The sequence below is a fragment of the Eptatretus burgeri genome, chromosome 4 (genome assembly GCF_056783735.1).
Source record: "Eptatretus burgeri isolate ZD-2024b chromosome 4, Ebu_testis_v1, whole genome shotgun sequence".
Lineage (NCBI taxonomy): Eukaryota > Metazoa > Chordata > Myxini > Myxiniformes > Myxinidae > Eptatretus > Eptatretus burgeri.
The window spans coordinates 72349380-72364908 of NC_140964.1; the positions used below are offsets into that span (position 1 = coordinate 72349380).

Consider the following 15529-nt stretch of genomic DNA (forward strand, 5'->3'; position numbering starts at 1 on the left):
TTGGTTCACTGCAAAATGAACAAACTTTACGAAAGAGAAAGGAAAATGCAAATAAAAATGGTTGGAGAAAAAGTAGATGAGGTTTGTACACGTAGCTCGCAACTCCCAACCAATCCCAACCCCCTCCCCATTCCAATTCCTCCTGATAGGACATACACAAACTCAGCAGGCCGCACAGAGCTCGTGGAAGTGGTGCAACCGGTCCACCTAGTGAAGGGACAAGTAACAAGACAAGAGGTAACGGCATCTAATTTTCTCCTCAACCAACACCTACCCCTCCCCTTTGACACACGAGACAAGTTTTCCCGAGAAAACAGTTTATACTTCATATACATTTGATGTAAACTATGGACACCACTCAACCACCCACTCACTCACTCACTTTGGTTTTATGGGATCTGTGGTGTCATCTAAAAGGTCGTAGATGTAATTATTGTAAATCTCCACGTAGGACACGAACACACTGTACGAGCTCTCCTCATCTATGGAGTCCACCTTGCATGGCTCGTCCACTGTGATCCCGGAAAAGTCGCTGTCTGCCTTCGACCTGCGCACGCAAACAACCATCGCACGTGGTATACTGATGAGACTCCACAGCCACTCCCACCCCACACAAAAAAAGCACACCTGCAGTAACATTTTCAGACAATTGCAAACTCAAAACCCTCGACTATAGTACAAAAATGTACAACAGTATGTAGCATGCACCTGCAATCCGGCTACTCAGAGGCTTGGGCTGGGAGGGATCGCTTGAGGAAGGGAACTGCACTGTGGCATGCGAGACGGCACAGAGCAGCCCGGCCGATATGGTGGCACCCAACCCAGATCAGATCTGTGACTTGCTACAGGTATCATGTAAAACCTGTACTAACCTGTTCATGGTCAAGTGTTTATAACTAAACGGGTTCCCCCCACCAGGTTGTCTGGTTGAGGAGGGTGTATGGATATGTACACCAAGCTGGACGAAAAACAAAACCTGCCAAAGGGCAGTGGAGCTCCTTGTGAGCCAAGTCATCCATATCTGGTGCTCAACTGCATCTGTGGATATCCTCCTGCAGTGCGCAACGTTTCCTAGGAGGTTGGTGGCAGGATTTGCACTCCAGCCACAATAACAGCACTTCACAAAAACACACTAAAAACTGAAAACCCACTCAGAGGGAAGTACCTCCTGTGCAGCTGCCCATCACAGGGCAGCTCACTGGATGACAAGATTGGGACAAAGTCTGCAGGACCCCCATTCTTTGATGATAGGAGGAAAATACAGGGTAACCTTCCTGGGTTGGATTGCGGGAGTGTGTGTCGGGGTGGTGCTGAGGTGTCTTCCATCAGATGGCAGTCTCTTCCGGTTAACGCAAGGCAGTCCCTTCGGGTGGGTGCCTGGAAAGTCCCATCCCGAAGAGAAGATGATCACCTGTCTCTGCTGTAGTCTGAGCTCTAGCGCTTGAGCATCAGTATTGCAGCACTCTGAGGTTCGGAGACCAGATAGTGGCAAGATCATGGCAAGTGGTTACACCCACTACTGGTCTAGTCACCCTGATTGTTACCATGCCCAACAAGTTGCTGTAGCTTTGTCGAATAAGCTGACTCCCATGATAATTGAGGTCACAACAGTCAACGAGCAAATGATGAGACTGAGGATTCGTCACTCCTTGGGTGTCATTTTCCTGATATCTGTATATGCTATGATTGAGGTAAGTGATCTCACTGTGAAGGAGACATTCGATGCCACGCTCAAGTCCGTGGTTGATCAGTGCCCCAGACGAGATACTCTTCTAGTCTTGGGGGATTTCAATGCATAAACTGAACTAGAATAGCACCAAATTCCTTGATTTTGCAAGAAGTCATCGACCTAAAGGTGGCTGGTTCATTGTTTTAATGCCCACAGCCTCATCTCTGCACTTGGTATTCCAATGCTGGAGGTGTAGCAAAGGTGATTGATCATGTGCTCATCAATTCAGAACTGCAGGGTCCACCCGAGTGCTCAGTTCCTCAATACCGACGACAGGCTTGTTGTGGCATCTCTGAAGTTGCAGCTTAAATCCAGGAGAATGGGCTGGATGTTAACAGGCTCAGGGAAAAGAGGGCAGCTGAGTTTGGCAACATGCCGAGTGGGAATTATGGGAGTCCAGGTGTTGTGGGGAATGCTGAAGAATTGTGATGTGCCTTCAAGACCACCCACCATCCTTGATGTTCCGTGAAGGGGTAGAGCATAACCTGTGGCTGAGTGAATCTCATCCTGCTTACAGAGGAATTTGTGCATTGCTTTTCTTCAAGCCCATGCCACAGTGTACTGCAGTAAGAGCAGAGGGTGGTGGGCTCTTGACAAAGGAATCTGAAGTGAAGGCCCAGTGGGCCGGTTGCTTTAAGCCGCTGTTCCAGGCTGACCCACCAGCTGTTGAGTTGGATGTCAGGGGTATAAATATCCCCATTGTGACCCTCCGATCAACTGTGAACCACCGTCATTTGTGGAAACAGGCTGAGGTGAACCAGTTGAAAGGGGGTAAAGCCCATGGGATCTGTGGCATCCGTGCTCAACCTCAAGGCTTGTCGAAATGCTGTACTCGGGTCATTGCATACCGTTCTGTGCTCCATTTGGAGAACAATCATAATCCTAACTCACTGGAAAAGGGGCCTTGTTGTCAATCTCTGGAAAGGGAAGGGTGATTACCCATCCATCAATTGGGACCATACTCTGCACAAAGCATCAGTGCTGCCAAAGCAGTCTTCTGGGCTATTGGGCATAATCCAGGAAAGGTCGCCACTCCGATGCAGGATACTCAAATGGCTCAATCATCCCAGCAAGCTGGAACTCATTTTGCAGACCTCAGAACGATGACAGGCCGAATCAACTTCACCTGGTATCAATTCAACAGCCAAGTGGGATTTGAATTGAGGACCTTTGGATCCCCAGCCCACCACCCTAGCCATTGAGCCAACACCATCGACAGGACTGCAACAACGACCGAGGGGTCACGCTGCTCTCAGTACCGGGCAAGGTCGTTGCTCGGATAATTAAGCATAGGGTTCACAATCATCTTCTTGAGTACCAGCACCCGGAGCAGTCAGGTTTTACACCAAAGAGGTCAGCGATTGACCATATCCTTGCTCTCCGTGTCCTCACCGAACACAGAGGAGAGTTTTGGTAGGGGTTGCTCACAGCCGATGTTGATCTCTGCAAAGCATTAGATTCAGTGAATGGGGATGCCCTCCAGAGAATTCCCGGCCTTTGCGGGGTGCCACCAATGCCGATTTCTGAACTTTACTCTGGTACAGAGAGTGCAGTGAGGTAACCGGGCATAGTGGCATGCACCTGTAATCCGGCTACTCGGAGGCTTGGGTTGGAGGATCGCTAGAGGACGGGAGCTCTGTGCTGGGCCACGCTATGAGAGGGTGTAGGGCAGCCCAGAATCATGGCGAAACCCAATCCTTATCCCTGTGTCGTAAGAGGCGACCAGGGTTGTGTCAGGAAGGGCATCCGGCGTAAAACCTATGCCAAATCAGTATGCGGATCATAACGGATGATCCGCTGTGGCGACCCCCAACGGGAGCAGCCGAAAGACGAACAACAACAACAACAACAACAACAACAACAACAACAACAACAACAGAGTGCAGTGAGGTGGGGTGGTTCCAGCTCCAACTTTCCAGTCCAGTTGTTACTGGAGTTTGGCGGGGGTGTGTATTGGCCCCCCCACACTCTTCAATGCTTGAATGGACTGGATTCTGGGGAAATTGTCAGAGATCAAGCTGCAGTGCATTGCTTGGGAATGTCAAGATCTCTGACTTTGACTTTGCAGATGATGCAGTCATCCTAGCAGAGATGCTGGATATCCTTGTAGGGTCCCTCGAGGCACTGAATGAGGAATCTGATCGGCTGGGACTCTGGGTTTCCTGGGTCAAAACGAATATCCAGGCTTTCAATGACATCTTCCATGCTGCCATCTTGTCTGTAACTGTTTGTGTTGAGGAGTCGAGGTCATGGAGAGATTCACTTACTTTGGCAGTGACATTCACATCTCCGCATGTTGCGAGCCAGAGGTCAGACATCTAGGTCGGGTCTGGGGAGTCATGGATTCACTGGATCATGGGGTGTGGCGCTGTCGTTTCCCATGCAGGACGACGAAAGTCAGAGTCCATGTTTTTTTTTTTGCTTCCAGTCTTGCTCGGATGTGAGATGAAGACAACTCCTTCGGTACCAGGTCACTTCAGAGAATCCTTGGCTATCGCTGGTCAGACTGTCTCTGAGGAGGAGTTGCTGTGACTCAAATGAGATTTGTTACCTGCATAGCCCGTGAGCGCAGCTGTGGCTGGATGGACACGTGGCTCGATTTCCTGATGCAGATCCTGCTCACTGGATTCTCTCAGCGAGGGAGCCTTGTGAGTGGAGAACCACGTGCCTCATGGTTGTAGCAGGTTGATCAGCATCTCAAGGAGATGGGGATGGGCCAGGCATCTGCCTGGGGGACGGCTAGACAAAGGCCCTTGGAGTACAGACTGAGTGGACACAGCTATGCACTGCTCTGGCGCATGCTCCCATACCTAACCTAACTTTCAATAAAAGGGAAATGTTAAAAAGCTTTGTAATCTAATGAGTACACACTTGGATGGTGTTTTTGGCAGAAATGATGGAAGAATCTCCTTCTTTTGTCTTTCCAGCAAAGCATCAACTTCACCCTGAATGTCCATCCCATTCTTGTCATCAGGTTTGAAAACCTAAAAGGCAGAAAACAAAAATGATAAATGTTTAACAAATAAATCAAGCAAAATCAACTCTACACCATGAAAAGGCATCTTATCTTACAAATGGCCACTCAAGTAGTGAAAAATGCTAAACGAGTGTTTGACTAGAGGATACCATTTAATTATTAGAAAACTCCCAGGAAAGCATACCTCAAACTACTGAAGTTCCTGCTGTGGCATGGTGAATGCCATAGTCTCACGAGATGTATGGGTTATTTTAGCACGAGATGTGAAATCGATGACCTTTGATCAAACTGAAAATTACCAAGTCATGACATATCACAAATGATGTTTTGGAAGAATAAATATCGTTTAAATTTAGACTTTCACTGGTATTTCATGAAACACTTCATTTAGTTTGAGAAAAGTAATGCGTAGTAAAAAGTTGAACTCAGTGGTACATTGTGGATCGATACAGCTGGAATGGCTGTCCAACGCCATCTTTGAATTTTGTAAATGTACATTTTGGGCACTCGTATGGGAAAAGCGTCGAGGAAGACGAACTACATGTATGAACCCTGATGACCATGTGCATTTCAAAGATTTGTAAATCATCGTCCTCGTGAGTGGCTAGAATGTTTAGTAGATACTAGACGACCCGTGAACCTGTTGGGTTCCCGTTGTGACAGCAGTTGATGAAAAAAAAAAATCATTTCAAAATAAATAAATAAATAAATAAATAAAAAGGATACCTCCAGCGAACTATACGGCTGAGGTTGTTTGCATTGATCAAATACTTCCGAAGAGTACTTGACCGAATCGGGAATTGATTTTTTAATCATTTTTTTGTTGCGGTGTGCAGTATCAAGTTTCATTCAAATCTGGCAGGAGAATGGTGAGTAAGGTGTCCCAATAAATTTTGCGCTATCATGTACTGTTTTGGCTGTATTTGGAGAACATACATACAAGATGAGAGTTTTAGTAATACATAGATTGATGATAAATAGATTTGGTAAATTTGGATTACTCATTTGAAATAATTAGATTAATTACCGGATTGTTTTTGGTTTACAAGTCAATGTGAAGTACATGTTGAATTGGCTAATTTTCCAATTTTTACCTCCACCACCGAAGATGAAGGTGGTTTGTTTTCACCCCTTTGTCTGTCTGTTTTTACTTACGAAATCTAAAGATTTCGTAAGTATATTGATGACTTCCGTCCTGTTTGTTTGTAAGCCCGATAACTCAAGAACAGAAGAAGCGACCAATGTCAAATTACACCACGTGATTCAGGAGGGTGATGGCTAGTGCTGATTAGATTTTGGTCAAAATCGGTCAAAGGTCAAGGTCACAGTGAGGTCAAACATTTGATTTTTGATGGTTTGGTACAGAATCATTGTAGAAACTTCTGGTTTGCGTCGCTACCTTCTCTAGAGACAGCTTTTATTAGACAAGGTCAGAGGTCAAGCTGACGATTTCGTAAGTACCAGTCTATGACTGCTTGTTACTTACGAAATCTCAAGATTTCGTAAGTATATTGATGACTTCCGTCCTTTGTTTGTGTGTGTGTTTGTAGGCACGATAACTCGAGAACGGAAGAATCTACCAATGTCAAATTACACCACGTGATTCAGGAGGGTGATGGCTAGCGCCGATTACATTTTGGTCAAAATCGGTCAAGGTCACAGTGAGGTCAAACATAATTCCATAAATTCATGTGGAGAAATGGAGTATTTTTGCTTCGATCGACATTATGAGTTCGTTTTTACTTCGATTTTAATTTTTCTTCGGTTTTTGCGATCGCTTAAAAAACTCGGTTGTCGAAATTCTGGTTAAAAAAAAAAAAAAAAAAAAAAAAAAAAAAAAAAATCGGATGTTTTGGAGACGTTTTAAGATTGTATAAAAAATATTTCACTCGCTGCGTCACAGGTAGTCATGTGGTGCAGCGCGCTTGAGCAGAGGCGTCGTTGATCACGTAAAGGTTTTCCGTGTGCGTGCCGACGGTGTTTTCGATAAGGATGGTGTTTAAAGTGATTTTTTTTATCCCAATAAAGGTTATCGTCGCATGCCTGACTCGCTAAGCCATCGGATTATGTAAAGATTGTTGGTGGATGGCCGAATATTATTGTTTTGTGACTGATAAAATAATTGCGTCGAGAAATGGAGATTTTTGCTTCGGTCGACGTTACGATTTTTGATGATTTGGTACAGAATCATCGTAGAAACTTCTGGTTTGCGTCGCTACCTTCTCTCGAGACAGCTTTTATCAGACAAGGTGAGAGGTCAAGTTGACGATTTCGTAAGTACCAGTCTATGACTGCTTGTTTGTTTGTGTGTGTGTTTGTGTGTAGACACGATAACTCGAGAACGGAAGAAGCTACCAATGTCAAATTAAACCACGTGATTCAGGAGGGTGATGGCTAGCACCGATTAGATTTTGGTAAAAATCGGTCAAAGGTCAAGGTCACAGTGAGGACAAACATAATTCCAAAAATTCATGTGGAGAAATGGAGTATTTTTGCTTCGGTCGACATTACGAGTTCGTTTTAACTTCAATGTTAATTTTGTCTTCGGTTTTTGCGATCGCTTAACACTCGGTTGTCGAAATTCTGGTAAAAAAAAAAAAAAAAAAAAAAAAAAAAAAAAAAAATCGGATGTTTTGGAGACGTTTTAAGATTGAATAAAAAAATTTCACTTGCCGCATCACGTGGTGCAGCGCGCTCGAGCAGACGCATTGTTGAGTCACGTAATGGTTTTGCGTGTGCGCGCTGATGGTGTTTAAGTCATTTTTTTATCCCAAAAAGGTTGTCGCCGCATGCCTGCCTCGCTAAGCCGTCGGATTATGTAAAAATTGTTGGTGGATGGCCGAATATTATGGTTTTGTGACCTTGATTAAAATAATATTAAATAATTGCGTGGAGAAAGAGATTTTTTTTGCTTCAGTCGACGTTACGATTTTTGATGGTTTGGTACAGAATCATCGTAGAAACTTCTGGTTTGCGTCGCTACCTTCGAGAGACAGCTTTTATTAGACAAGGTCAGAGGTCAAGTTGACGATTTCGTAAGTACCAATCTATGACTGCTTGTTGATTTGTTTGTCTGTGTGCAGGATATCTCAAAAAGTTGTGGACGGATCTGGATGTAATCTTGTGGACAGGTTCAGTGTGTGACAAGGCCAAACTGATTAGATTTTGGTAAAGATCCAGATCTGGATAGTAGAATATTTTAAGTGATTCTTCACCATTGAGAGAGGGGGCCAAAAACTATATCGTACTATATAGCATGATATTTCAAAAATGTATTGAGCCAGATATGTTCTCGTGGATCAGGCATTGTGGCAGAGGTACTCTCTACCTTTGGAGGTATACTGGAGCCTTCAACATGGGGAAAAAAAAAAAATATATATATATATATATATATATATATATATATATTGTTTAGCCCCATCTCTCAACGGTGAAGAATCACTGAAAAACACTAGAAGGGCACTCGATAGAGCGCATACCTCCACCACCTTCATTCTGGGCCAAGTCCTAGTCCTGATCTTCATTAATGATCTCGCCGACTCTGGAAAATCCTCTTTATCTATTTGTTTTTAACCCCACCCTGTGCAATCACATCACTGATCCTTCCAACAGGCATAATATGCACAGCCTCTTCTCTTCCCTCTCTTCAGACCTTGTTAAAAAAAAAACAAATATATATATATATATGTTAATTTTTAAAAATCAAAAAAAATATATATATATCACATGCTGGTCAAACACTTGGAATACATCTTTCCTTCCTGACAAATCCCACTCACTCGCTTGCTCGTTCTCCCTTCGAAAGGACCGTCTGGCACACCACCCCACAATCTACTTTCTTAACAATCCTCTTGAGAAGGTTCAGTCATTCAAACTCCAGGGTCTCACCATCAGCCATGATCTTTCTTGGGCAAACCGCATTTCAAAGTAGCCCTCCAAAGCCAGCCGCCGACTGGGTATCCTCCATCGTCTAGTCCTTCCTTGGCACACATGAACTCCTATCCACATACAATGCCTTAATATACAGCTTGATGGAGTACTGCTCTCCCATCGAGGTTGGCTCCATTCTCACATCTTGCTCAACTTGTTTCTGTAGAAACTAAGGCCTTCAAGATCATTGGAATCCCCCACACTGAAGCAGAGTCTATGGGCTTATTACTTCGTTGTCACAGACAGGTCGGTGGTCTCAGTCTTCTACCCCCTCTTTTCTGGTCTTGCACCCCCAGCTTTCCATGCTTTGTCCCCCCAACCCATCTAACCCCCCCCAAGTTTCTGAAGGGCTCACATGGTCCACCATCAACCCCCTTCTGGTAAAACTACCTAAATCCAAGATCACTGCTCACCTCCACTCATTCGTTCCTCTTTTTACCCCACCTATGGAACCAACTTTCACATACTCTTCAATGTTATTCTTCCCTCCAGGTCTTCAAGACAGGTGTTCACAACCATCTGAGATAGTCCCCAATCTAAAACCACGATTTTTTTTTTGCCCTTGTTAACCCCACCCAAATTTACATTTTTTCCTCCCTGGAGTTTTCTTCTCCAGGCATGCATGATTTGCATCCTGTTTGTCTGTTCCGTCCCGATCCGTTCAGTGCACCAACTAGCTCTTCCACGAGCTTCATCTACGTATTAAAAATAAATAAATAAAATAAAAGCACAGAAAGAGGTCAACTGAAAATGTGCCTGGCATATGTATCCCCCAATTATAACAAGACATCCATGGGAATATCTTGTTTGCTTAACGTGGCACTTTTTAGGAACGCATCCACAATGTTAAGTGGAAGCTTGCTGTAATGCGTTTTAAATTGGCAATTATACAATATATTTCAGAAAAGATCACATTTTGCAAAAAAAAAAATCCATTTATGCAATTCAACATCTTAAACCAGAGACAAGTCGATTCTGAGTAGAAGTCGAAACCAGGACCTCCGGAAGAAAAAAAGAAAAAGAAAAAAGAAGTATCGACTTGTACGCTGAAAAAAATTGGTAAATTAACTTGTGTCGTGATGATGCTCACATATTGTTTTTTTAGGCAACCTATCCACAGCTTTCTCTTCTTCTCTCGGTTTTCTAAAAAATAATATTCAAAAATATATATTATATATATATATATATATATATATATATATATATATATATATATATATATATATATATATATATATATATATATATATAAAAAACTGTGTACATCGTTTCATTCCATTTCATGGAACAGACTTGCACTACCCCAAGCTCTCAACAGAGGCATTTGCTTGATGTGGAGCGCAATCGGTTAATCAAAAAGAAAAGTCATGTCAGCAACAATCAAGTCCAACTTACCGAAGGTGGACAGAGGTTATGTATTCAACCCCGTTTGTCTGTCTGAGCACAATAACTCAAAAGGTTGTGGATGGATGATGAGAAAACCATGTGGATGAGTTAGTTATGTGACAAAAACAAGCCAATTCGATTTTGGTTAACCTGAACAGTTTAAGTTTTGTATCCCACTGATAGGCCGTAAACGCATTTGGACCGGAACCAAAATGCAATTGGCTTGTTCTTATTTATCACTGACCAAATGCATCCACTAAGTTTTGACATAATCCGTCGACAACTTTTTGAATTATTACTTGTCACCCAACCTGTCCACCAAATTTAGTTCAAATCCATAACTTTTTAAGATAACCTGCTCACACAGAGACAGACAAACGGGGGTTAAATACAACCACCAGCCACCTTTGGTAGTGGAGGTGAAGAACAGAAATAAAAGGCGACAATGAAAGCTTACATATTTCTTTGCCTGTAGATGGGAAATGCTGTTGAAGATCATATCCAAGCAACGAGGAAGGAGACCCGCATTCCCGGGTGCACCAGTCATCGTGTACGTTTTTCCACCACCGGTCACTCCGTACGTGAAGAGCAACCCTGATGACAAGTGCAACAAGAAATTTGGAAGACTTTTTTTTTTAACTCACTTTCACAACTCTCGTTCAGCATCACAATTGTCTGATACAAACTGCTTTCACCTTTAAAGAACAATAGGTACAGTACCTGGCCACCATATTTCAAAATGATTCACTATGCACACCTTGTAAAAACTGTACACCGCTTGCTTGCAACGGCATTACAAACTCACAACGCACCGTTTTTCCCTTGGAGCAAATCTTCCACCAGCAGCTTTGCTGTGACATCAAACACTTCCTTTTGTACGACGGGTGATCCAAATACCTTTTTGAAGGTGTACTGCATCTATATATTAACAGAAATAAAAAATGCTGGTGTGTTTGCCAAATAAGTATCCAAATATGTGCAAACATTACACGAACCATCCTGTTTGGAAAGACAGGATGCAACCTCTCAACTCACCTCCTTGTATTCCCCATTGCGAAAGGCTTTCGAACCGTCCGGCGGGTGAACTTGCACAGTTGTTTCGCTGATCACTTCAACGCAGCATTCCTCGTCTTCAGCACTCAGGGGTTTTATCCGACAGTAAACCTTGGAAAATAAATCACGAAAAATTTGATATGGAATTAATGAGTAAATGTAATACATCATGATAAGATTGTGGTGATCAAGATTCCACATAGTTAAAAAAAAATTAAGATAAATAGCACATCCAACCAAAAATGCAACAAGATCAACCCAACTAACCTAGTGATAAACTAGAACTACGTTGTCGATGGCACACAATCGCATATTCCCACGTGCACTGCCTTGTCCCATTAACGCGAGGTGAAATTTTATCTTGAAAAATGGATTGACTATTCTTTTCTATTTGATGTGCTTTATGACCAAAGACTTACTATGTTTACCAAATCAGAAGTCATTGCAAGCATGTCAACATTTCATGAAACATTAATTTAACACTGTCCAGCAATAGAGAACTGTGCATCAATTTAATCACAGGAATGAACTGTGTACAATATTAATTATTCATAATCAGTTAGATTAATACAGTAAAACCTGTGACTGTTTGTCACTCATGGGGGCCACATAAGTAAGTTCTTTATAAAATAATTTACCATGTACAATGGTAAATACACTTTAAAAAAAAAAAAAAAAGCGACAAGACAATTTTTTTTTTAATTGACCCCCATGACCCCAACCCCTAGGGGTCATATCAAAAATCCGAAAGTGTTGTGCACTTCCCCGTACATATATCTACTATGTCCCAAAGTTTCAAGTTCTTATTTCAAACGGTGTAGGAGGAGTTACAGGGTAAGACAGATGGACGGACGGACGGATGGGCGGTCGGAGACAATCACAATATTCCCGCTTTTCTTCGAAAGCAAGGGAATAACTAGAAGGGCACTTGGTAGAGTGCATACCTCCGCCACGTAATGCCTGATCATCCAGAACATATCGGGCCGAGTACATTTTTGAAATATCATGCTATGTATCGTTTTTGGCCCAATCTCTCAACGGTGAAGAATCACATCAAAAAATTAAATAATTCTCGTTATGCAGACCCAGATTCGGATCTTCACCAAAAAAATCTAATCAATTCGTCCTTGCGACACACCCAACCTGTCCACAAAATTTCATTCGAATGCGTCCACAACTATTTGAGATATCCTGCACACAGACAAGCAGACAGACAGACAGAAAGGGGGTGAAAACAACCTCCTTCACCTCTGGTGGCGGAGGCAACAAGTAAAAGCAGATCTGGTTTTACTCTTGTTCGTTTATTCCTAGATTAGCAGGGTCGATCTTTTACTGGACTAGAACAGACCAGACCTGCTTTTACTCATCACAACATTGGCAGGGTACATCAGTACTTTTTTTGGTCAGAGTCACCTTTTTCTTGAAAAAAAAAATTATTATTTGTATTTTTTACACTAGATGACTGCTATCAGACAAATGTGGTTGGTCAGAATTTTACCACTTGCAACTTTCAAAGTCTGAGCAGATATGATATGACAGCTTAATAATTACTGGATCTCCCCTTTAAACAACAGGCAACATAACTGATTCAGCAAAAAATCTCACAATTCTTACCTTTTGTCACTAAAGAAGAGCATAGCTCATCTTCTGTAGTGAGTGACCATCAAGGAGGAGCTTGTGTAAAGAACATAAGACTTCCAAAAAGTGTGGGAGTCAAGTCTGACTCGTTGGCCCCAAAATGTTAAAATGGGAAAGCAGACGGATTGAAAGGTGCCCTGTGAAAGCATAATGTGCCCAAGTACCTCTAAAGGGGGAGTGGCCATAAAGTCAAAATCAGCACATTGTGATGATGAAAAATAATGAGGTTTCACCATCTGTTTCATGAATTCACATGAAGGCCCCTCGCCCATGAAAAGGCATCACTGGGCGTACGATGCTTGCACAGTTCCGGATGAAGACCCCCTCGGTGGTGAAAACGATGGACATAATCGAGAGCAAATTTGTGTCAAAAGAAATGAAGTATAACAAGCATGTTATCTGGAAACACAAGATTCATACTAATCTAGTAATAAAATAACCAAGTGCTTTTGTCATCAAATATTATGGCTTGGGAGAAGAGTAGGGAAAAACTTTTACAACCAAAAGCTTCCTTACCCCAACGGTATCCTTGGGCTTCGAGTTTGAAGGCTTGTTACCTTTCCTTGGAGTCCTGCCTTTTCTGTGAACGATAGGGTGAACATCACACAGACAGTCACACAGTCACACACCCTTACTTCTACAGTCCCCTCAAAAACCGAAAGGTTTCATGCAAACAAAGCCTTCCCACCCCAGGCCCGAATGCCGACAAACCTTTGGCATTTGCACATCCCGTGATTAATACTCAAAAAATATACATATACATCACTCTCGTAAATAGTGTCAAAAACTCGACATCTTACTGGTTCTTCATTGTGTCCAAATTCCAAAGTCCCAACGTTTCTCTGAAAAAAAAATGCCAGAAATCAAACCGCCGCAACGCCACACACACCAACACCGAGCCTAAATAAACCGCCCAACACACTGACTTTCAAACCAACCAATCAGCTTTCGAAGTGTTCTCTTCTTCTTCTTTTAAAAAATAATTTTAATGGCGCTTTCAGAGCCGCCAGGCTCTATACACGCCACCCAACTGAATGCGATCAAAATGGCATAATTCGCCCAACGAGTGTAAGGAATTCTTGTACCACCTGACAGAGTTGAGAGTACTCCTGGTAGATCCAACACGGCTCTCAAAGTCCCTGAAATTTCCGCAATTTATAATATATTCCATTGATTTGTCACAAGGTATGGGGCCGCGGAAGGTCGGAGTCAAAAAGGGAGTGATTTGCCATTTGGAGAAAATGCGTTTTTTTTGTGCTAAAGGAACGAAAGTAATCATCATTTATTCACATTTTAAATGATTCCTTATAATTTATCAATAACTGAGCTTTTTATTGTTCTTCTCAGGTCTTCCACCCGTTTTGTCAAAAATTTAAAAGCCAAAATGTATCCTCCCTCACCTCCACCTGACCAATTTGGTTTTAATATCATAAAACAGGTGTATTCGTGCCAAGAACTCATTTGTGATCAATAATTTCAAGAAAAAAAAAGAAAAAAAAGATAGCTCCAGCGAACTATACCGCTGAGGTTGTTTGCATTGATCAATAATACTCCTGAAGAGAACATCGTGCACTGAACTGAAAATACGTACATAGAAAGGAAAAGGTGTGGCAGGTTCTCTTCCGAGAGGCGGCACACACATTGATCAATGCCTTCCGCAGACATGTACGTTCTCTCGGCTGCTCACTCTGCCAACGATTTGGAAGTACAGGATAATATAAAGTTCCTTGTATTTGATCACTTTGGCTTGCATCATTTTGGTACGTAATAAAAAACACAGGAAGAAGAAGAAGAAGAATAAAAAGAAGAAGAGGAAGAAGAAGAAAAGAAGAAGAGGAAGAAGAAGTAGAAGAGAACAGAAGAAGAAGAAGAAGAAGAAGAAGAAGAAGAAGAAGAAGAAGAACAGAAGAAGATGAAGAAGAAGAAGAAGAAGAACAGAAGAAGATGAAGAAGAAGAGAAGAAGAAGAACAGAAGAAAAAGAAGAAGAAGAAGAAGAAGAAGAAGAACAGAAGAAGATGAAGAAGAAGAGAAGAAGAAGAAGAAGAAGAACAGAAGAAGATGAAGAAGAAGAGAAGAAGAAGAACAGAAGAAAAAGAAGAAGAAGAAGAAGAACAGAAGAAGATGAAGAAGAAGAGAAGAAGAAGAACAGAAGAAAAAGAACAGAAGAAGAAGAAGAACAGAAGAAGAAGAAGAAGAAGAAGAAGAAGAAGAAGAAGAAGAAGAAGAAGAAGAAGAAGAAGAAGAAGAAGAAGAACAGAAGAAGATGAAGAAGAACAGAAGCAAAAGAAGAAGAAGAAGAAGAAGAAGAAGAAGAAGAACAGAAGAAGATGAAGAAGAAGAGAAGAAGAAGAACAGAAGAAAAAGAAGAAGAAGAAGAAAAAGAGAAGAAGAAGAACAGAAGAAAAAGAAGAAGAAGAAGAAGAAGAAGTAGAAGAATAAAAAGAAGAAGAAGAAGAACAGAAGAAGATGAAAAAGAAGAAGAATAAGAACAGAAGAAGAAGAAGAAGAAGTAGAAGAAGAACAGCAGAAGAAGAAGAATAAGAACAGCAGAAGAAGAAGAAGAAGAATACCAGCATAAAAAGAAGAAGAAGAAGAAGAAGAAGAACAGCAGAAGAAGAAGAAGAAGAAGAACAGCAGAAGAAGAAGAAGAAGAAGAAGAAGAAAAAGAAGAACAACAGCAGAAGAAGAAGAAGAAGAAGAAGAAGAAGAAGAAGAAGAAGAACAGCAGAAGAACAAGAAGAAGAAGCACAGCAGAGGAAGAAGAAGAAGAAGAAGAAGAACAGCAGAAGAAGAAGAAGAAGAAGAACAGCAGGAA

General features: G+C 42.0%; 1 protein-coding gene across 5 annotated transcripts in view; it reads right to left on the reverse strand.

The window, feature by feature from the left end:
* Window positions 1-13667, reverse strand: part of KIF23 (kinesin family member 23) — a 36166-nt gene extending 22499 nt beyond the window's left edge. For 3 of the 5 annotated variants that reach the window (XM_085878629.1, XM_085878628.1, XM_085878626.1), the window contains exons 1-8: window positions 13514-13667; window positions 13230-13293; window positions 11058-11186; window positions 10835-10940; window positions 10480-10616; window positions 4601-4713; window positions 383-547; window positions 157-207 (exon numbers count right to left, since the gene is read on the reverse strand). In XM_085878629.1, coding sequence (XP_085734755.1) covers window positions 157-207; window positions 383-547; window positions 4601-4713; window positions 10480-10616; window positions 10835-10940; window positions 11058-11186; window positions 13230-13293; window positions 13514-13524 — 776 coding nt within the window. In that variant the 5' untranslated portion in view covers window positions 13525-13667. The remainder of the gene's footprint in view (window positions 1-156; window positions 208-382; window positions 548-4600; window positions 4714-10479; window positions 10617-10834; window positions 10941-11057; window positions 11187-13229; window positions 13294-13513) is intronic. The other 2 variants (XM_085878630.1, XM_085878627.1) reach the window with 1 other exon arrangement.
* Between the last annotated feature and the right edge of the window lie 1862 nt (window positions 13668-15529).